Genomic DNA, 22,860 nt, shown 5'->3' with positions numbered 1-22,860 from the left:
AACATATATTGTAAAAAGCTGCGGTCCCAGCACGGATCCCTGCGGTACCCCACTGGTCACTGCCTGCCATTCCGAAATGGAGCCGTTTATCACTACCCTTTGCTTCCTATCAGCCAACCAATTTTCAATCCAATCTAGTACTTTGTCCCCAATACCATGCGCCCTAATTTTACTCACTAACCTCCTGTGTGGGACTTTATCAAAAGCTTTCTGAAAGTCCAGGTACACTACATCTACTGGATCTCCCTTGTCCATCTTCAGAGTTACATCATCAAAAAAGTCAAGAAGATTCAATCAACTCGACTGCAATATTTTAAATTTGTTTGGAGTGATCCACAAGGCTACATTGTTGTACATATAAGCCAAGGGTTTGAACGTAATTTTGTATACAGAAGGCTATCTCCTATTTTGAAAATATAACACTGTACATTCTAAGTTTACATTTTTGCTTTGTCAAGCAATTACAGGGTGAGGAAATATCCAGTACTTCACAACTGAATGAGCTGATGATGGCATCACACACTACATTGCTTACTGCTATTCCTCGGAACATGCCTGCAGAGTCAGATTTGATTGAAGGGAAGTTTGAAATCAATTTAGAAGGTAAACCAGTCTTACACTTTCATGTAATAGCCTAGAATTCTTGAAGAAACTTGTTGGAAGTATAAATTGGATGAAGAACTGGAATTGATCATTCACAGTAGAATAAATGCATTCTTGCTCAATGAGCAACTGCTATTAGGATCAGTTTTGAAGCCACTTATTCTGGAAATGCAGGCACAGTTGGCTTTGTAAGCAAGTCCATGTTTCATAATTGGGTTTGATTTAATTACCATGTGGCTCAATACTAAGACTGATATCAACACCAAGACACTTCAAATCCATAATACAGAAGGTTGATTCAGTCATTACCTGCTGCTTTATTTAATTGACTACTTTGAAATATTTGTTTCATTCTTAGTGCAAAACAGTATATTAAGCAAATAGTAAACTTTTAAAAATATAATTAAAAATCACTGAAAACACCTTGGAAGGGTGACTGTGCATCATGTTGCTGTGAAAAGAATTGATATTGTAATAGTCTTGATTGTATGCTGATGATAGTTTAGGGTCATGATCAAAGTAAAATACCTTAAGCATGTAAAGGGTATTAATTATTTTTGTTCAATTTTAAAGGAAGAAAAAGCAATTTTCAAAACAAGCTTCACAATTCTTCCATCAATCTGATTCAGTAATTAAATTTAGTCCCACTAAAATTTGTATTAGTCACAAAACCATGAGGTTGTATGCCCCCATTGCCTGTAGCGGGCACAGAGGAGAACATAAAATTGTCATGATAGGGAAATAATCAATGGCAAGAAAAGAACTGCAAGATGAATTCAGTATTGAATAATACTAAGTGATTTGATTGATGAAGCATTCAAATTTCTATATATAATGGTAATTATTCCTATTTGTTTAGGTGGCGATATCATTGAGGAAACATCATACAAAGTAATTGTTAATTCGGCTACCAAAGAAAGATGTCCTCGCTGTAAGAAATATACATCGACATCAGCGCTGACACCCTGCCCACGTTGCCTGGATGTTATTGCTGGGAAGTGGAATGTTTAATTTGTCAAGTTATTCCTGAATATAATAGAGATGTATGAATGAATATGCAACATAAAAGTAGATTCCACCATGGGGAACTAGCTATTTCATCATCACATTCCCACCTTTGAGATCTTGTGTTAAATTTTGGCAGGGCTTTGTCAAAATTACCAACCCCAGTTGGAGATCAGGGGGTAAGATGATTCTGCACAGATGGATATGACATATCAGGTGTTTCTGGAATTAAATTTTGACTATAGTTTTACAATTACCATTGTACAGAGGGAATAATAATAATTAATTCCCTGACTCTAGTATTAGAAAGAGTATGTTTTGATATTTGCTTTTTTAAATAGTTTATACAATTTGGGAGAATTTGCTATAATGCAAACAATTATGTCAAATCTAAATTGTTTAAGAAACAATGTTCACTAAGATTCCAGGTAATACAAATCTATTGGGGATCTAATGAATGGTTATGTTGCTTGTTGTAATGCAGGTTTAAAAGGAATTGTGGACTATGTGTAATAAAGGTTCACTGGATTTAATATATAGAAAGGCTTTTATGTTTCAAAGAACGTACAAAGTGAACTTTAAACGGCAATAGCAGAGTAGGAAAATTAAATATTGTTTGCTAAATATTTAATGTGTTAAGAGTCTGATGGATTGGATTAACCCCTGCCAGCTTTTGGCTACTTCAGTTCTATATGCAAGCAGTGTGCTTCTTGGACCCATTGTATGTAAATAGTCAGAATGCATTCCAAATAAATTATACAAATGTTAGTTTCCAAACAGACTCTTATAAAATAACAAGTCAGACAAAAAAAAACTTGTGTGCCTTCCATGACCCTGGTAATGGCATAAGACAATAATAAGTTTTTGACTAATCCCAGCTAATGCTATTAGCAACAGATGTGAAAATCCTTTGGGGTCACTACTTTCAAAGATATCACCCTAGTATACATTACTTATGTGTGAAGTCCCATTGATTTACTGACTCCTGAAATGCTTCATTTTAACCATCACCTACACCTGCAATCCCAAGAGAGTCTGTTCCATAGATTTGTCACCTGATGTTTTGGGGATCAGGTTTGAATTTATTGCAGGTACTGCTCTCTGGTTCAACTGTTAAAGTTATTAATTTCACTTGGTCTAAATCTATATTTAGTTCCTTTATGAAACAGCTGTTGGGGGAAATCTACCCAATTTAAAACGCAGCATAATGCATCCTTTCCATCCTCTCTATCTTAACCGTTGCCACTTCTTTTAACCATCACAAAGAAATGGACAGTTTTAGCCTTGGTACAATAACCAAGGGCATTTAAAATTCGATTTTCTACTTGACTGCTAAGTCATCAAGTAATTAAAATATCCTTATGTTACCAAATATTAGTGCTCGGGCATGGTGGAGCTTCTATTTTCATAGAACTAGAAGTGATTTATTTTTTAATTGGAAATTAGGCCACTCCAATTTTCGGCAGTGTGCAGATTACTGGAGAAAATGAAAGGGTGCTTCTTTTCTGTGCTTTCAAAACCATGGCCTTGAGGTTTTACAACATCTCATAAATACTACTGTTCCTAGGTTTTCAAAACTAACAGCTAATAAATCAATGCATCCTGAAAGTTACCACATTGTGAGGGCAATTATTTCCAAATCCCGCTAGAAATTTTAAAAAACTGCATCCTGTCAAACTAAATAGCATGGTGTAGGGGGAGTTGCCAATTCCAGCTTCCATGATAGCCTCAGCTACAAGGGGTTGTTACAGTCCACTGGTATTGTGCATACCCTTGTTCAAGTGCCATACGAAACTGTTTCTGCAACAGCGTAGAACACTAGAACAGTCTGCTGGACACTCCTCCAGTCTCCAACATCCCTTTTCGGATAATATAAAGCAGAACACTACTGCAACAGCATATTAGGTACTACTGATAATCTTGATACTCACAATCTGATCAGATTATTCCAATTACTTTTAACAAGCTTTTTTCAATAGGTCAATTGGATACCATTAGTTAAATGCACTTCTACAAACTAACTGCAAAGTCAGGTGCTCCATTTCAGTGCTACAATTTTCTATCACTTTAATTTTCTGTATTTCAGTTAATTCTCAGTTTCACTGTAATGTTTAGTTTGTTTTAAATAAATCAACATACAGTTCCCATTAAGTATTTTACCTGTCATATTCAAGCAATGCACTCCAATTATTTATACAAAAAGCAACTCAGCAGGGATTGAAGTTTTTATTTAGTTATGATCAATAATTTACAATATTACAATTGGTTTTTGTCCACTGATAAGTGTGGAAATGTATCTGTACACACATTAGTGGTGTCTGATCACTGTTCATTTTGTTACTTATACAAATCCAAAATAAATTGAGGGAATAAAAACTTTTGTCTTAATATTAACAAAATAAACTCAAATTTTCCTTTGTGTGTAATACAGTTGCGATATAAGGCTTTTTTTAAATAGACATTATCACTATTCTTAGTAGAATGTTTGGATTGTTTACTGCTGGGAAAACAAGTTGCAAAATTCCTCCCATTTTTTCAGACATTCCAACAATGGGATTAGAAATTATAGATGTATGGACCATACAATGCAACCTTGTTCACTACATAATACCTTGAGAACAGACTTGCTTGAGCTAACATTTAATGTGCATGGCTACAGCAACATAATATGCCATCTTCTAGCAATAAAATGATATGAGTGAGCTTTGCTTCAGCTGTATGTAAATATGGCCATGCAAACTATTTGGGCATTAGGATATCTCACATAATAGAACAGAAATTGAAGAGTCTAACAGAACTTTCAGTACCCACCTATAACAATAAGTATTCAAGAACATGATTAATTGAAACATAAATGGCTCATTTACATCAAAACGATCCAAGCTTTTCACAGCTGGTCATAGCTGAAGACCTATTTAAATAAAGATTGGTCAATTCTTGTCACAAGGAGGATATGGCTTCAACTGCTTCTAACAGGTGCAGCACCAGGCTGTACTGCCCATGGTTTTCAGGTAAGAGTTCTATCAGTTTGTTCACCAGTTTAGCTGTTGCTATAATTGGCACATCTGTGTTCTGAAGATCATGAGGATCCTATAAATAGTAAAAGCAAGAAATCTGATCATGTACAATACAAAACAAGGATTACATAATGAGAACCTCAAATCTATGAAATTTAAGCTCTTCAAAATAGACTTTCATAGTGACACCTCGGATAGCAGACAATAATCAAACAGTATTCTGATTATTCAGTGGATGAGAAGATGTGTAAAGTGTTAGCAAAGAGTGATTTGATCAGGTAAACTATTGATTATGCCATCTCTACATTATAAAGTTGCTACAGCTCTTGGTTGGCTTTAGTTAGAGTCAGATTACAGCATGGAAACAGACTATGGGGCTGACCAGATATCCTAAACTAATCTAGTCCCATTTGCCTCTAAACCCTTCCTATTCATATACCCATCTAGATGTCTTTTAAAATGTTGCAATTGTACCAGCCTCCACCACTTCCTCTGGCAACTTGTTCCACACAGGCACTACCCTCTGCATGAAAAAGTTGCCTCTTTGGTCCCTTTTAAATTTTTCCCCCCTCACCCTAATGTTGAACATGATTTAGTGCTTGCTTACTCATTGCCCTGGCCTGCCATCTGTCGCCTCCCATCACCTCAGAAATTAACACTCAAATGTAGGCTGAAACCTCAAAAAAACAATTCGTTCTGAAGATAGATAAATCTATCTAACTAGGCTGGTGATTAGGACGCTGGTCAACAGGTCACTGTACTCTCAGTTCACACTGACGGATTACAACAATTTTCAAGTCTTGATATTGGGGTTACGGGGGAAAGAGTTGGGAAGCACTTAACTAGATTGCTCCGTACAGTTGACATGGACTTGATGGGCTGAATGGCTTTAGTTTGTGCTTTGCTTCCTGACATTCCATTTAGCACAAAAAAGCAGCAAATTCAGCACAAGAAACACATTGGAGGTATGTATTTTTGGTATTTTTGCACTGGTTCTGAGGTCATGGTACATGTTTGAGAGCTAAAATACTGTTGAACATAAAGGAAGCGTACATAGCATCTGCTTCATCAATTATAATCCCTATGCAGAGTTGCTAAGGTACCTGAGCCAGGCAATTTTGCAGTAACACCAGGGTATGTAAATGCAACCAGACAAGCTGACGAGTTAGGTCTGTGAATCATGGCTTAATTCTTCCCACAAGTCGACATTCCTTATTTGAGCAAACAAAAATTTAGGAAAGTAATGCATAATTGTTTTCCTGCCTTTTATCTCCTGAGTTAACTCAAATAGTCAGCTGAATAGTAATCAGCCTTTAAACCTCCCTTTTCACCAATTTATGTACAAATCTGTTACGAGTTAAATCTGGTACGCTTGATTCACATTAATGGTACCTTATCTGTCACAGGCAAGTAGTTCAGTCATACACTTAATCACTGAAAAATGTGAAGTCAACATTCAGTTCTTATAAAAACTGCGGATGCAGATATTCAAAATTAAACAAACTCCTGAAGAAACTGAACAGGTCTGGCAGCATCTGTGGAGTCACTAAGAGTTAACGTTTAGTCTGAAAGGATTATTCAGAAGTCCAATGGATCTACGGGTGACAAGTGATTGTTATAAACTTTTTCACTATACGTAAAGTGAAAATGTCAAAGCTCCCAAATCCCATGCAAACCAGTTCATGGTTTTCCATTAGATTTTCTTAAAGCAAACAGACACTAAGCTTTAAAAGATGATTTTCTTTTAAAAGGATTCAGCAATAAGACTACAGCTACTTGATGTACTGGTGCTTTTCTCATTACTGTATTTACTATGGAATTATCCTCAAAGAAACAGTCAACATGTTAAATGCTACTTTGTTTCACGCATAGAACCAAGTAACACACAGAACCAGATAATTGATTTTATGTTCTGCCAAATGAAAGTTTAGAGAAAGTTAATGATTTCAAAGTTTTTCTTAAAGTCAAATCATTTTTGTTCCCTAATCATAGAGTAACTGTAATCTTATTGCTGAATGTTTTAAAAATCAGTATTAACTTTATTGATAAAATAGATCCAATACTCACCATAGCCTTAAGCCATGTACACAACACTGGTGGGAGTCTGGCCAGCAGCTCCATGCCTTCCTTAGTCTGAGTATGAAGTAAAGTATATGCAAGTCTCTGTCCTGTCAGTACAAGGAGTTGTGATGCCAGAACCTCTTGATCATGTACCTGCAGAAGGGCCTGGACAGATGATAAACAAAAATCAGATTATAAAGATCCAGACTGAAATCCTGTTTAACAGTCAATATTAGTCCAACAAATGTCCCAAATTATTCCACTACTACATGGATAGCATTCATTAAAAAAGATAGCATACACCAAACAAACTTAAATTATTTCCATTGTACAGCTTTATAAGTAAGTTTGAAATGTTTAACACTTAAAGGCTCTTTGTAGAGAGGGCTTTGCAACTACATTTCCAAGTTCTCCATATACAATCAACTATAAAAGCCCATACAAGCTAGCCATCTATTCCTTGGTCCCACTATCACATGTAATGGGTGCTGGCTATTGTAGGAGATGCCACTTCAACAGTGACAATAATTGGAAGACTGGGTCAGAGTGTGAAAAAAGGCAAAGGCAGACCAAGTTTGCATTTGCAACCTCAGGTTTTAGAGCTGGAAGTACTTTTGAATCATAGGCAGTGTTGAAAGTAGTATTCTGAGTCAAGAGTACAGAATAGAGGGTAGGACCCAACCTTCAACATCATACAACATTATCCATACATGACAAAAGGTCCTGTTAGCAAGAGCAGGAGTTGAGTTGCAAGTTTTATAGCACAGAATTTAACGATTTCACCATACTTTCTGTCAATCAAAGGATTCTGATCTACATTTATCCCTCAAACACCATTTCCAAAGAGAGATCCTCTCCCTTTTTTCTATTTGTAAGTTTCCTACGTATAATTCGTCTGCCATCTTTGCTTCCATAATGGTGACTATAGTTCAAAAGTAATTCAATAGTCAAAGTATTTAATGACACATAGGTGGATTTGAAGGGCAATATATAAACACAAGGACCTGATCTGTTGGTGACCTTAAGCAGGTAATTAAAACTGCCACCGAATCAGATCCACTATTATTCCATAGATTTAATTCTCAATAATGTCGATCATCAGTTTGGCTACTGTCTCATTAGTATTTGTAGACCTTGCTGTGTAAAAAGATATTATTTGCCTAAATAACAGACTACAGTTCAAAAACAGTTCACTAGCTGCAAAACAGTTTGGGATGTCTTTAGAATATGAAAGGCACAAAATAAAATCATTAGTTTCTAATTTATTAGTTGTAATAAATGATCCATCCAGTCTTCCTGTTTAGTGAAAAAATACAACCAAGGAAATGACTTGGCAACTCCATTAATTAATTATATAGTTTAAATAAATGACTCAAAGTATAGATGTGTGTGTTACCTCTTCACCAATATGGTCAATTCCATGATTATACAGCTCACATACATAATGTCGGCGGATAACATCCTCATTCACTTGGAGGTTCTGAGACAGCTCCACTGCCACTGACGGCCAGTCTTCATTTTGTTCTCTATGTGATTGCTGTTTAGAAGTACATTCAGTCTTTGGAGGTTTGATTAGTTCTTTCACTGAAGCACTGACTAATTTCATGAGGAACTGGAAGACAACAATCGATAAGTTATTGCACTAGAAAGTATCAGGAAATAAGACAAAATGCTACAAACACATTGGTCCTTTGTTTTTCCTGATGTATATTTGTGAATGGCTTCAGTTCTGGAACACTTTACATGTTCAGTGACCTATCAGCATAACATGACCAAATTAGTACCACATTAATGATAGTTTTTGTGCTGTAGACTTAGGTACTCCAACCAACTTCATATAATACGACTGAAGTTGAATTCATGCTAGAAATTAATCAGTTTCTAAGCAATTATAAATTGAAACTAAGTTTTTAAAACCTTATGGTTGATGTAGTTTGCAATCACTGAAAACTCAAAACTGCACCTTTGTTACGAAGTACAGAATTTAAATTTTCATACAAAACATTTGCTTTGTTAGTGTAGTTAATGAAGCAAATAATTCAAAATGACAGTCTTAGAGCCACAATTTAGTAAATGATTTGCTTACCTGCTGTCTGAGAGACACTATATTAGGATCCATATCTCCACTTGGCAGCAGCTGAATTGAAGTTAGCTCCTTGAAAAATGCATTTTTACCCTGGAAGTAAAGATGCAGCATAAAATGAGACATTGCTTGTCCAGGACAACAATTTTAACTTTCAATTATGAATGGCAAAAATTCTTAAAATTCATTCATTAATTTATCCTTTGAAGCAACTTCACTTCCATTTCAAAACAGTACTGAATGGTTAGATAACAGTAATATGTAATAATACACATACGGAACATGGAAGGAAATAAAGTATAATGAGTGCTATGTGGACAAATTAATAAGTGTTCAGATGTATATTTTAAGAAAAGCAAATACCAAGTAATAGTTAAACACATGTATAGCAACGAACTTAGAACTTTTAAAACATTAGACTGCAAAACATTAGACAAAAAATAGGACAATACCTTACTGTCAAAGAGACTAAATATTTTGACAGACTTCATTCCAAACAGCATTATTCCATGCATGATAACAGCCAAAATATAGTGGTGCTGAACCAATGGGTAATGAACATGTCTTTGTTCTAGAGCCAGATCCACTATTGATGTTGGGCCTTCTACAGATGACCACGTATCTTCTATGTCTAGAGATGGTTCCTTCATTTCATCACTGCTAACTTCAGCCTAATAACATAGATCATATTAAAAAGGGCAAATTAGTATCACATAAAACTTTGCAACAATATATAAACAAAACAATTAAACCAGCATATTTCCAATTAATTACACAATATCCAGCAAAAACAAACTGATCCATGTTGGTATTAATGCCTCTTTTGAATATCCCTCTATTCTCTGTATCAAAATCTTTCAACCTTTTTACCTTTCTCCTCTGGTGTTTAACTAGCTTCCTTGAAAGGCATCTATGCTTTTGCTACAACTGTTTGCAAACATGCCCAAAAACAAAAATTCTAAATTCCTTTGATAAAAGGCATTTCTTCAACTTATCCAGTTTCATTAATTTAATTAAGGTTCTTAAAATTATCACCATGTTACATTCTCTACTTGTAAATGCAGTAATTTTTGTTTTCACATGGTCTTGTACAACAATATGACAAAATGCTATTTTACACATTTTTTACCCTTTGTAAACAATGCATCATTATTATTGTTTATCACAAGATGGCATAAGAATGCTTATATGTTTTAAAATGTCAACCTTGCTCATGAAGATTTATTTGGAGCATATGATACATAGGAACATGAGAGTTAGGAGAAGTTAACCATTCAGTTCTTAAAGCCTGCTCCACCATTCAATAAGATCACAGCTGATCTTATGTGTTCCACAGTACCACCAATCCCAAGTAACGGTTAGGTAAGGGAATCAACGAGAACCAAATCTTCCACAAGAAAAGATATACTTGCCATAGGAGGAGTGCAGTGAAACTTCACCAGTTTGATTTCTGGGATAGCAGGTTTGTTATATGGGGAGAGATTGGGTCAACTGAGCCTGTATTCACTGGAGTTTAGAAGAATAAAAGTAGTTCTCAATGTTACATATAACATTCTGACACAGGGGTATGTTTTCTCTCACTGAGGCCTCCAGAACAGCCACAATGATGTTGAATAGTGGAGTGGGCATAAAGGGCTGAACAGTCTGTTTCTGCTCCTATTTTCTATGGTTTTATGTATCTACCAGCCTCCACCTTAAAAATATTCTAATACCTCCAACATCGTGGGGCAGAATTCCAATGTCACTGCAAACCCAACTAAACACTCATTTCCGTCTCCACCTACACAGTACACAATATAAATTTAGGACTAATTTCAAAACAACTTAGCACACTCTATTGCCAAGGTTGTCAAAGCACATCTTTAATAATATGAAGATGCCAGACAAGACTGGAATATTTACATTTTTCACATGCTAAAGCCAATCTCATGATCCTAGAAAATCCATTTCTAATGTTTCACAATATATATATGTTTATGACCATTGCTGTGGAGACCAGACGTCTATGCCTGGGAACTATTCCTTTCCTCTAGCATTCAACTTCTGTATTAAACACTCCTGGTTTCAGAAGAGATAGCAATGAGTTTAAAAATCCCACTCATGCAATTACTTAATTCCAGTTAAAATTCCTATTGTTGCCAGTAGCAGCCTGTTCAAGTTCGGGATACTCAGGTTAATAATGTCCCATTATCTGGTCTCAAACACACTAATAATTTGGTGGGCTGTTCAAGACCAAATACAAAAAAATCTCAACAGCTTCTAAATTGAAGGAATTTCAATCCCATTGGCTATATAAATTGAAATACAAATCCCAAAAGGTGGAAACAACATTCTAACTATGACCAGTTCTACAATCTGTAAAAATTAATCCAAACATGTTAACTCTTAAAATGTAATGCTATTTCTTTACCTCCATTAAGGTTTGAAGGAGCAATGAACAAGAACCAAGGAAAGAAGTGATGGAGGTATCACTCATGCCAACATCCTGTCCAGAAAAGAAAAATCAAACTTTATAATCAGACACTTAAAAATCAATCAGCATTTCCATTTGTTTTAAGAATTTTCATGGCATGTTTCGCCTCATACAATCCCAATGTCCCAAACACAAGTCCATGCTGAATGAGTGGCCAGATGATCATTCCAAGCTTATGGTAACAGGATTTTACAGTACAGGAGGCCATTCAACCCATCATGTCTCCAAAGAGCTACCCAGGTAGTCCCATTATCCAGCTCTATGTGCACTGCACTCTGAATTCATCACTTTCAAGCATATGTCCAGCCCCTTTTTAAAACTGCTTTTAGAATTGGCAGAACATTCCAAATCCTAATAACTCTCAGTCAAGATGCTTCTCATCTCAATCAGAGCTCTTTTGCTGATTGTCTTGAAATTGTGATCCCTATTTACTAACATAGCAACTAGGAGAAACTGAATAACCTTCTTCACCCTGTCAAAATCGCTATATTTTGAACACTTCAACAAGGTCAACACTTCTGCTGTAAGCAGAATAGGTCCAATTGCTCTAATCTTTCCATGTGTCTAAAATCCCTCGCTCTTGATATCATTTTACTAAATCTCCTTTGCACTTTCACGAGGGCTTTTAACAATCTTCCTTAAATAAGGTTTGTAGAAGTGTAGCATCACTTCTGCACTTTTATACTCTATGCCTTATTTATAAACCCAAGGATCATATAAGCCTTCTTAATAACTTTCATCTTGCCTAGCCACATTCTGAGAACTATGCACATGAACCCCAAAGTCCCTCTGCTTCTGTACTCCCCTCAAAAGTTGCACCACTGGGCCTATATTGTCTCCAAGTTTCTTCTACCAAAATGCATTACCTTACATTTCTTTGCATTGAAATTCATCTGCCAGGTATCTGCCCATTTGGCCAACTTGTCAATTTCTCTCTGAAGTCACCCAGAGTCATCCTCACAATTCACTATTCTCCCAAGCTTGGTTATCATCTACATATTCAGAGACTTTGCTCCCAAATTGTTCTTTTATAAATTATAAGAGCCAAGGGCTCCAACAACGATCCCTAGTTTCAACTTTTCTCCAGTCTGAGAAATGCCCATCTACAAAAAACCCCTGTCTTCTATTAGCCAACTTCTAATCCATGTTGCAAAGGACTCAATCTCAAATATTTTTAATTTACTAACCAACCTGTCATATGCACTATAGGTCCAAATATACAACATCCACAGCACTACCGTCATCCACTGCCTATATCACCTCATCGAAAAACCGAACAAGCTTGTCAGACATGATCTCCCCTTAAAGCCATGTTGACTGTCTGGTTTTGATTTTTTTTTTTTAACACTCACTCAGTTGGCTGAACACAGAGCTTCACAAGGTGCAAGATTAAGGCCACAGTTTGCAAACTCCACTTCCGAATTTATCTGCAAGTCTTGGCAGAACATTCAACTCTCACAGGAACCCAGTACAGTTTTATCCAACAGCACATGTGACTTCAATATTAAATAAAGGCAGAAATCCATTGGGTTAAGTTATACATTTATTTAAGCTGAATCAAAGACTTCAGCATCAAAATTAGATTTAAAAGTTATCAATTTTTTAAATAAAGCTTTCTATATACTTGTTAGAACCCTTGCCATTTTTTCATGATTTTTACTTTTTTTTTAAATCAAATGTTTAATAATGAGCTGAAAATGACTGACGGACTTTGGTACATATTTGGTACATATTGGGTTAAAAAGTACTTATGAAGACAAGCTTTGTTTATTTGAGAGGCCAGGCCTGCAGGCTAATTGCAAGCTAGGTCTTGATTAAAAGGGTCTAAAAGACAAACTGACTACCAGGAACTGCACTGTATTTAAAGAGATTCAGAAGTTGGTCATTGACGAGGTCAATGCCTGCGTGTTGGTTCCACCAAGTCTGAAGGAGACCTCATATTCAAACAGATGGCACTTGTGACTGAGGCCTCAGGGACAGTCTATCAAAGCGGAACCAGAGCAGACGATGTTTTCTGAGAGATAGTTTTGGAATGCTGCTTCAACAGCATGAGGATTTAAAAGTTCCCTGCCTCATTTGATACACTAGGTCAATGGGTAGAAAGCGGAGTTAGAAGTATCAATGACTTCACTTGGGTGAACTGAGAAAGTGACGCTGATCAACATTTTAGCAAAAACAGCCAAGGAGTCCAATGCATTCTGAAGGACATTTTGGCCAGATTTGTTATTTTGCTTTACTTATCCCTTTAATAGTTGTTTATCTTCATGTTTTTCTGTGAATGGGGCTGAAAACAAAATGTTTCGGGTTTAAAGCATAGATGTTCATCCATTTACGTTGCTATATAATTTACTCTATGATAATGTTAGATTGTATTTAATAAATTTTTAAAGTCTTAAAACTGGTGTCGAGATGAATTATTCATGAAGTCTGGTTTGGAACTACTGAAGTGACTATTTCGATGTCTTCAACAGTTTAATTTTACTATTTTGCAAATACTGAGGTCGGAAGGCTGCTTTGCTTCAGCTCTCTGTCTCTGTGATATGAAGTACAATTGTGCAATTTATTGGGCAGCGAAGCTGATTGAAACACTGCAGGTTAATCTCTCTTTCTTCTCTTTCCAGGTAAGGAAAAACTTAGTCTCCACCTGTCTCGGCTGGATTCAAGTTCAGGTCCCAAAACTTGATTTATATTATCCTAATGTACAGGATGAGGGCATCACTGGCTAGACCAGCATTTATTGCTCATCCCTAATTGGTCAGAGGGCAGTTAAGAATCAACTACATTGCTATGGGTAGGCCAGACCAAGTAAGTTTCCTTCTCTAACGGACATTAGTGAACAATATGGATATTTCTGACAATCAACAATTGTCATAATTAGATTCATAATTCAAGATTTGTATTGAATTCAAATTTCACATCTGCCACAATGGGATTTGAACTTGGGTCTCCAGAACATACCTGGGTATATGGTAACACCACTAGGCTGTCATCTCCCCCTGTCCCATAGCTTCAATTCAAAGTAAACAAAGAAAAGCAGGAAAGGTTTCTAAGACCACTGAAGATTCATTAATGCATTCCCCACTCTTTCAAAAATACTCACTCTTCTGCACAGTCTGTCTTTTGGCGCCTTGCCAACCTATTAAAACAACAACATTGAAAAGGGGCATCAACGCTTTTCATCAATAAAAGTTGAATGACAAGAAACCTTATAATCGTTCAATTACTTAGCATGTAACAAACTCAAGTGCTCCAGGGAAAGCAGGAATGAAAATCTGACAATTTACTTTAGTGATGCTACTACCTACAAGATCTGGATGTAAGATGTGATGATGGTGCTCCTTTAACAAGGTTATGTTGTTCTTGGTTTTTTTCTCCCTGCAAGAGAAGTCGGAAAAGACACAGACTCCGAAAAGTCTAAGCTTGAAGGGTTTTGGGGCCAGTTTGGTTATAGCTAACAGATACTGCCTCAAGAAAAAGGCTTTCGAATTTTTGGGAAAAAAAAACTTGTACAATGAAAGGGGAGTGGCCAGTTCTCCCAGCTCAGCTTTTCTCTGATTGGAAGTAGTCAGGCATTGTGAAGCTGCTGGACCCAAGAGAGGCAGGTCCATGCTGATCCTCCCTCTCTGACTTCTCTCCTGTGAGACCCTGTGTTTGATTTTACCTTTTGTGCCAATGAGTGTTTATGGGGATTGTAGCATGTATTGGAAACAGCATCATTAAGTTAAGTTAACCTGTTGGGTTTTCAGATAGATTAAGTTATTCTGTTCTCTTTTGTTTGTGTTTAATTCGATAATCTTGTAAATAAATTCTGTTTGAAACAAAGTGGTTTGACTAACTGCATCCCTCCCAGAATATCCATTTACACCTGCCTAAAACAATTAGCAAAGTTACGGTCTGGGCTACTTTCTTGAAAAGTTTTGAGGGGATCTGGCCTGGTCTATAACAAAGACAGTCAGTGGCATTACAGCAATTCAGAAGCACCTACTCACTGGAGCAACAGGATATTGTAGTTTGACCAAGATGTACAAAAATAAAATCCTTTACTTTTAAACAACAGTCTAAAGATATAGCTAGTATTGTTACCCAGTCGCAATGAAGTATACTGTTAATATTTCAGTCTCAACATTATTAATTAGTACACCAGTAGAATTTCAGACATCACTGATTTAAATGAAAATGTCCACTAGATGGCAACAAAAACAAAGACCATTCAGTTTGACCAAATTGTGGGTTATACAGACAGAGCTGTATAGCATGGAAACAGACTCTTCAGTCAAGCTCGTCCATACCAAACAGATATCCTAAATTAACCTAGTCACATTTGCCAGCATTTGGCCCTTATTCCTTCTAAACCTTTCCTATTCATATACCCATGCAGTTGCCTTTTAAATGTTGCAATTGTATCAGCCTCCACCACTTCCTCTGGCAGCTCATTCCATACAAGTACCACCCTCTGCGTGGAAATGTTGCCTCTCAGGTCTCTTTTAAACCTTTCTCCCCTCACCTTAAACCTATGCCCTCTAGTTTTGGACTTCACTACCCTGGAAGGAAAGACCTTGGCTATTCACCCTATGCTCCTCATGATTTTATAAAAATTTTTATAAGGTCACCTCTCAGCTTCCAATGCTACAAGGAAAATAACCCTAGCCTATACAACCTCTCCCTTTAGCTCAAACCCTCAAATCCTGAAAACATCCTTATAAATCTTTTCTGAACCCTTTCAACTTTCACAAGCAGGGAGACCAGAATGGAACGGAATATTCCAAAAGTGGCCTAACCAATGTCCTGTACAGCCACAACATGACCTCCCAACTTCTATACTTAATGCACTGACGAGTAAAAGCAATGATACCAAATGCCTTCTTCACTATACTGTCTACCTGTGACTCTACTTTCAAGGAACTATGAACCTGCACTCCAAGGTCTCTTTGTTTGGCAACACTCCCCACGACCTGACTATTAAGTATATAGGTTCTGCCCAGATTTGCCTTACCAAAATGCAACACATCACATTTATCAAAATTAAACTCCATCTTGCCACCCCTCGGCCCATCTGATCAAGATCCCATTGTACTCTGAGTAACCTTCTTGGCTGTCCACTTTTGGTGTCATCTCCAAACTTACTAACCATATCTCTTATGTTCACATCCAAATCATTTATATGAATGAAAAAAAACTGTGGTCCCAGCGCCGATCCTTGTGGCACACTGCTGGTCACAGGCCTCCAGTCTGAAAAGCAATCCTCCCCCACCACCCTCAGTCTTCTACTTTCGAGCCAGTTCTGCATCAAACGGCTAGTTCTCCCTGTATTCCACATGATCTAACCTTGCTAATCTGTCTACCATGCCAAACCTTGTCCAATTACGGACGTCCATATAGTTCACATCCATCACCCTGCCCTCATCAATCCTTTGTTACTTCTTCAATAAAATTCAATCAAGTTAGTGAGACATGATTTTCCACCCACAAAGCCATGACTGAAAACTCCTAATCAATAAGTGCCTTTTTCAAATACATGTAAATCCTGTCCCTCAGGATCCCCTCCAACAACTTGCTCATCACTGATGCCAGGCTCACTGGTCTATACTTCCCTGGCTTTTCCTTACCAACTTTCTTAAACAGCGGCACCATATTAGCTAACCTCCATCCTGCGGCACCTCACCTGTGGCTATCAACGATACAAATATTTCAGCAAGGGGCCCAGCACGTCCCTAGCTTCCCACAAAGATCTAGGGTACATCTGATCAGGTCCCAGGTATTTATCCACCTTTACGCATTTTATGATGTCCAGCCCACTTACCTCTGCAATAAGAACACTTTTCAAATTCCCGCTATTTATTTCCCAACGTTTTCTATCTCCCATATCCTTCTCCACAGCAAACACTGATGCAAAATACTCATTTAGTATCTCCCCCATCTCCTGCAGTTCCACATATAAGCGGCCTTGCTAATCTTTAAGGGGGCCTAATCTCGCTCTAGTTACCCTTTCATCCTTATTCAAATTAAGGTTTTTTTTAAATATTAGTTGTGAAATTTTCTGTTCAATCCTAAAATGCAGTTTTTTACAAACCCTGTGGTTGGTTTACAGTGCTCTTGTTCATGACGGGCTTTTCTGTTCTACATCACACTGTCATTTCTTGGCATTATTAGAAACAATGTACAGGGAGAAACATTGTCATATCTGTTTACTCAAACACATTTTGGAAGTTTGATTCAAGACTAAAGAGCATTTTATAATCTGTTACACTAATATCGTTTTTGACTTGATCTTCTTAATATTTCATCTTTCTTTTAATCATAATTTTTGTATTAATGATTTATGTAGTTAAGCAATTAGGTTAACACCAAAATAGAAATTAAATATTAAGCTTTACCTTATCCATTAGATAAGCAGTGGCTGACAGTCTCTTTACAATAAAGGTGTTCCACATCATTACAGCAACTCCTGCAAATAAAACACGACTTACTAAGGTGTAGCTGATTACAATGACTCAACCCAATATTTCATCTACTAAGAATAACAATATTAAAATGTTCAATTTTATGAAATAAGCTTGAGTTTAATATTTAAATGTTGTTTTATAAATATCTACAATTGAAATCATGCTTGTAACAATAGGGTTGTGGGTTTCATCCACTTGGTGGCAACATGGAATGATTTTCTGTCATCTGTTACTTTATTTCCTGGACTGCACCAGTAACCCCACCTTGGGGCCTATAACTTAAAATTAAATATTAAATATTTCATTTGATCATTTTTTTAAGAAGTTTTCTTTCACTGATCCTGACATTTCACCCTTGCTAGTTTGCTCCATCTTTTGAGTTTTCAGCTGAACTCAATCTGTCACATCTTAAAAGTGTTCCTATTCAACACTTTATTGTTCTTGTGCTGGTTTAGGCACCCACTATTCCTACTGCACAAGATTACCCAGTTCACTTAATAGCCTTTCTGTTGACTCCAAATGCCACCATCGCTTTTGTAGAAACAAATAAATTAGAAATCCAATGTCAAAATGACTCCCCCATATGGGCGGCACGGTGGCACAGTGGTTAGCACTGCTGCCTCACAGCGCCAGAGACCCGGGTTCAATTCCCATCTCAGGCGACTCTGTGTGGAGTTTGCACATTCTCCCTGTGTCTGCGTGGGTTTCCTCCGGGTGCTCCGGTTCCCTCCCACAATCCAAAAATGTGCAGGTTAGGTGAATTGGCCATGCTAAATTGCCCGTAGTGTTAGGTGAAGGGGTAAATGTAGGGGAATGGGTCTGGGTAGGTTGCGCTTTGGCGGGTCGGTGTGGACTTGTTGGGCCGAAGGGCCTGTTTCCACACTGTAAGTAATTTAATACTGCTCATTGTATTGCTGGTGATTCTTAAAGATACAAATAATTCTATTGCTGCTTTTGGACCCTTGCCATCACCTAAAACTCAATATTTTTGATTGATGTTAAAAAAAATACATTTACAAGGTTTGACAATTTGTGTGCATGTAATCAGGAAAGCTAATAGAATGTCATGTTTTATTGCCAGATGAACCGAATGAAAGAGTAGTGAGGTTATGCTTCAGTTATACTTCATTAGCGAGACCATGTCTGGAGTACTGTGCACTGTACTAGTCACTATACCTGGTCATGCACTGGTAGTAGTTCAAAGAAGGTTTACTAGACCGCTACCTGGAATGAAGAGATTGCCTTACTAATTGGCTAAATAGGCTAGGCCTGTATTCTCTGAAGTTTAGAAGAGTCAGAACTGACTTAATAAAAACATAAAAGATCCTCCGGGGACATGACCAGGTGTTGCCTCATGGGAGAATCTAGAAATAGGAGTCATAGTTTAAAAATAAAGGGTCGCCTTTTAAGACAGATGAGGGAAAAAAATATTGTCTTTGGAATTCCCTTCCTCAAAAAGGCAGTGAAATGCACAATCTGTAGGTGTTTATAAGGCAGAGATTACCAATGGATGAATTATGATCTGGGGTATGCAGGAATATGGCGTTGAGGTTAAAATCTGATCAAACATGATTTACTGAATGGCAGAGCAGGCTCAGAGGCCTACTCCTGTCCTGTCCCTTGATCATATGTTCCTACAGCCTCTTTTTGCACATTAATAGTCTATGTTTCTGTGTTCTAACTTTGCGGTGATCTTTTCTTTAATATTTATTTATAAAATTGATTGATAGTTTGTAGTTTGAAATCTGCAGTTTTCTTTTAGCAACAATCGAAAAAAAAAGTGTGATATGCACTTTTAAGGGTGTAGGCACACTTTGATAAAACAATTCACTGTTTGCCCAACACAGTATTATCTAACGTTAATGACTTGCACTTACACAGGGCAGTTAATGAAAACAAGCGCACAAACTCATTGGGCAAGCAGATGTCGGGGAGGAAAAGATAAAAATGACAATCAAACACTTTCAAATAGTTGGATCTTAGGGTTATCAATGGTGATGAGGCAAATGGAAGGAACTGGACAGAAAGTTAGTCAAAGGAAATGAATGGCTAGGAAGTAGTATCAGCTGGAAGATAATAGAGAAAATGGCAGCAATTTGTAGCAAGGTTGGAAGCTTTAAGTTAAAATGCTCTGAGGCAGCATGGGGAGCCAGTATAATTCAGTGAGAATAGGGCACAAGGATCAGTGCAATTCACTATGTTACAATAAAAACACAGTAGTATTTTGGATAAACCAGAGCGTATGGAGGATGGATGGCATTAAAGTGGCTGTCAAGAGGTAATGAAAGCAAGACAAATGATTTTGGTACTGAAGGATGAGTGATCCTCCCACAATCCAAAGATGTGCAGGTCAGGTGGATTGGCCATGCTAAATTGCCCATGCTAAATTGCCCATAGTGTTAGGTGCATTAGTCAGAGGGAAATGGGTCTGGGTGAGTTATTCTTCGAAGGGTCAGTGTGGACTTCTTGGGCCAAATGGCCTGTTTCTACACTGCAGAGAATCTAACATGGATAAAAAAAGGTTTCCAATATTTTGGGCATAAAAGTGAACAGTTATAGGTATAAATTAAAATATAAATTCAAACAATTAAGCAGAATGTCAAGATGTCAAACAGCTTCAAGTTAAAAGAACAGCACAGAGTAGAGACTGTAGCAAGGTTAGGTAACTTCAGTCTTCTCCCATGTTGTGCTGAAGGAAGCGATCATTCATTGATAAACAAAAAGAGTGGCAGAAACTTTGAGTTATCAGAAGTGTTTATATCAAACATGACCCCAATTAAAACGATCAGTGCAATGTGAAATCTGGCCAACTACCAAGAACCGTTTTGTGTGGTAAATTATCCTACCTCATCTTTATCTTTACACTAGTTGTAAAAACGCTCAGAACTGTTTCTGGGGCTGTGAGATCTGTTGAAACTAAATTGACTAAGGGGTTGTGTGATAAATGGGAGGCAAGACTTTTGAATTAAGAAAGGGACATTCTGTCAGGCAATTTCTTTCCTCCTGACCAAAGTCCACGCTGGACTCACAAGAAGTGTGACTCTATGAAATTTGACCTCTAATCCGACAAACATCTGGAGACTGCCTGATCTGAATGGACCATATGAAGCCATACTGCACTCAATACTCGACTAAAATTATTCATCAATTCATCATCCTCCTCATCAGCAACAATCTCTTCGAGCTTTTCTTCAAAACCGAGCAGTTTTATAAACCTGTTTCCACTTCCATTTCCATCCACAAGTCCAAAACCGTAAGGCACATGGGCATTTAATCACTGAAATGGAAATCATCTGGTCAGCTGCTACTGTTATATTTCTCCCACATTCTCAGCTTATCCATATTCATCAAGCTAGAGCTCCGGTCCTACATCACCTCCTTTCCATCTCCTCTCATTCATCTTGTTCACCCACTTCCATTCTTGGCCTCAATGCCAGTCAATACTAAGTGGGTCCCTCTCCTTAGGTAGCCAAAGATCTCTGCGCAATTTTTTTTTGGCACCGATGAGGTCAACTACAGTACATTATTCATGCAATTATATTTTTAACCATGGTCAGCACCTGATAAAATTACCACTACCTTTTGGAACAGTAAGTTGCAAACCACTTGAGTGCATTTTTCCTCCTGTATTATTGCCTAGCAAGTCATTGCTAATAACACTAGACAATGTCAAGTACAAATAAAACACATGTTCTTGCCTCGCCAACTGCTTAAACACTGACGAAGGCGGTTGTTGTAGGCTGGCTGGTTAAGACAGTAGTTCTTTATTTTCACATCTTTGACAAGTTTAAAAGGTGGCTGAATAACAGAATTACACAGTACTTCTGAAATCCACCTGTGATTCTGAAGATGTTTCTGCAAAACTAAATGGCCTCTATTATTCTGTGATGGATCATTAAAGTACTTAATAGTCATCACATTTTATCAATAAAAGGATATACATGAAGATTCCGTGGGAAAATAGTAAGAGTTGCCCAAAGATCCCAAGCTTTTAACAGCAAAGACAAGAACAAGTCGAAAATAACAGAAGGGATGTAACACTGAACTTATGGAACTAGGTTCAGAGTTTAGATTACAGATCCTTGAGTGGAATATAGTCATTTGCAGGTTTAAGAAAACTGGAAATCACTAGGTGTGATTTAAAGCATGGATTTCCAATCCTAGCTGGTGCTTGGTTCTCAGACACATTAATATTTCCTGCATTTATACACTTTTAACAGTATTAGTCGAGTTCTGTCTGGTACAGAATAGCAAGTACTAACCACGCTGAACATGAGCATTGCCAATGCATTTCAGATGGTCCACAGATATGCTCAAAAAACGATCTTCCTAGAAGCCAAAAGACAATAACAGATGATACTGGGAAATTACGCTTGAAATTTTTATAGAAAAAGCCCTTAAGAGGCAAATATTTATAAAATAATACTTTTGTATAGAGATATCAAACCAACTATATGCAATACAAACAGAATGTAGACAAAGCCTTTGAATAACAGTATTAAGTATATCTGCACATTCACAGCCATCATTTAAATTGCAAACTGTCTACAAACTTTTTATCGAAAACTCTATGGACACTCACAACAACGTTCATTCAGATATTTAACAGATAAACAACCAATCAAACATGGAGCCAAAAGGAGGAAAGGCAAGGAGTTGTGATGAAAAACCTAGTTAGGGAGGGCTGAGAAGCGAAAATGGTTTCCAGTGAGAATTCAATATTTTAGGATTTTGACAAAGAGGCACAAATGATGGATCAAATGAAGAATTGGAGTCTTAAGAATTGAAGTTATAAACAGTTTTCAGAGTAGTTGGGCTAGAGGAGGTTAGAGGAATTAGTCAGAAGAAAACTATAAAAATGATTGAACACAAAGATGATATTTTAAATTTGAGGTGGAGGTGGACTAGAAGACAAACCAAGTACTGGGGTAATTAGTGGGCAGGATTTACTTCATAGTGAAATACAAAGGTTTGGTGAATTGAAATTGGAGAGCGCAGCATGGAAGGATAGCATTAGGACTGTTAATTTTAGAGGTAACTGAGTAATGGATAGGCAGTCTTCATGATGGTAATGAAATTAATTTGGAAGTATTGCACTGGTTCAATAAAAATATCAACATTTCAAACAGTTTTGTTAAACAGCAGCCAGAAAAAGCAAATGGAATTGGATAGGAG

The 22,860-nt window shown here is 37.1% G+C and overlaps 2 protein-coding genes across 4 annotated transcripts in view; one reads left to right on the top strand and one right to left on the bottom strand.

Moving 5' to 3' along the window:
• iars2 (isoleucyl-tRNA synthetase 2, mitochondrial) overlaps positions 1 to 3,066 on the top strand; it is a 97,627-nt gene extending 94,561 nt beyond the window's left edge. The window contains exons 22-23 of the mRNA XM_043695778.2: positions 459 to 603; positions 1,463 to 3,066. Of these exons, the coding sequence (XP_043551713.2) occupies positions 459 to 603; positions 1,463 to 1,614 (297 nt within the window). The 3' untranslated portion in view covers positions 1,615 to 3,066. The remainder of the gene's footprint in view (positions 1 to 458; positions 604 to 1,462) is intronic.
• Positions 3,067 to 3,819: 753 nt separating this feature from the next.
• Positions 3,820 to 22,860, bottom strand: part of rab3gap2 (RAB3 GTPase activating protein subunit 2 (non-catalytic)) — a 100,113-nt gene continuing 81,072 nt past the window's right edge. For 2 of the 3 annotated variants that reach the window (XM_087991313.1, XM_087991314.1), the window contains exons 27-35: positions 21,948 to 22,014; positions 17,617 to 17,687; positions 14,343 to 14,378; positions 11,180 to 11,254; positions 9,222 to 9,440; positions 8,773 to 8,862; positions 8,083 to 8,298; positions 6,693 to 6,851; positions 3,820 to 4,698 (exon numbers count right to left, since the gene is read on the bottom strand). In XM_087991313.1, the coding sequence (XP_087847439.1) occupies positions 4,549 to 4,698; positions 6,693 to 6,851; positions 8,083 to 8,298; positions 8,773 to 8,862; positions 9,222 to 9,440; positions 11,180 to 11,254; positions 14,343 to 14,378; positions 17,617 to 17,687; positions 21,948 to 22,014 (1,083 nt within the window). In that variant the 3' untranslated portion in view covers positions 3,820 to 4,548. Of the gene's footprint in view, positions 4,699 to 6,692; positions 6,852 to 8,082; positions 8,299 to 8,772; positions 8,863 to 9,221; positions 9,441 to 11,179; positions 11,255 to 14,342; positions 14,379 to 17,616; positions 17,688 to 21,339; positions 21,549 to 21,947; positions 22,015 to 22,860 lie in introns of those variants that run through there. The other variant, XM_087991315.1, reaches the window with a different exon arrangement.

The sequence above is a fragment of the Chiloscyllium plagiosum genome, unplaced genomic scaffold (assembly GCF_037043375.1).
Source record: "Chiloscyllium plagiosum isolate Xiang-an unplaced genomic scaffold, Cpla_swu_hap1 HiC_scaffold_10, whole genome shotgun sequence".
NCBI lineage: Eukaryota > Metazoa > Chordata > Chondrichthyes > Orectolobiformes > Hemiscylliidae > Chiloscyllium > Chiloscyllium plagiosum.
The sequence above is the reverse complement of the archived record's forward strand: the minus strand, read 5'-3'. Positions and strand labels throughout refer to the sequence as shown.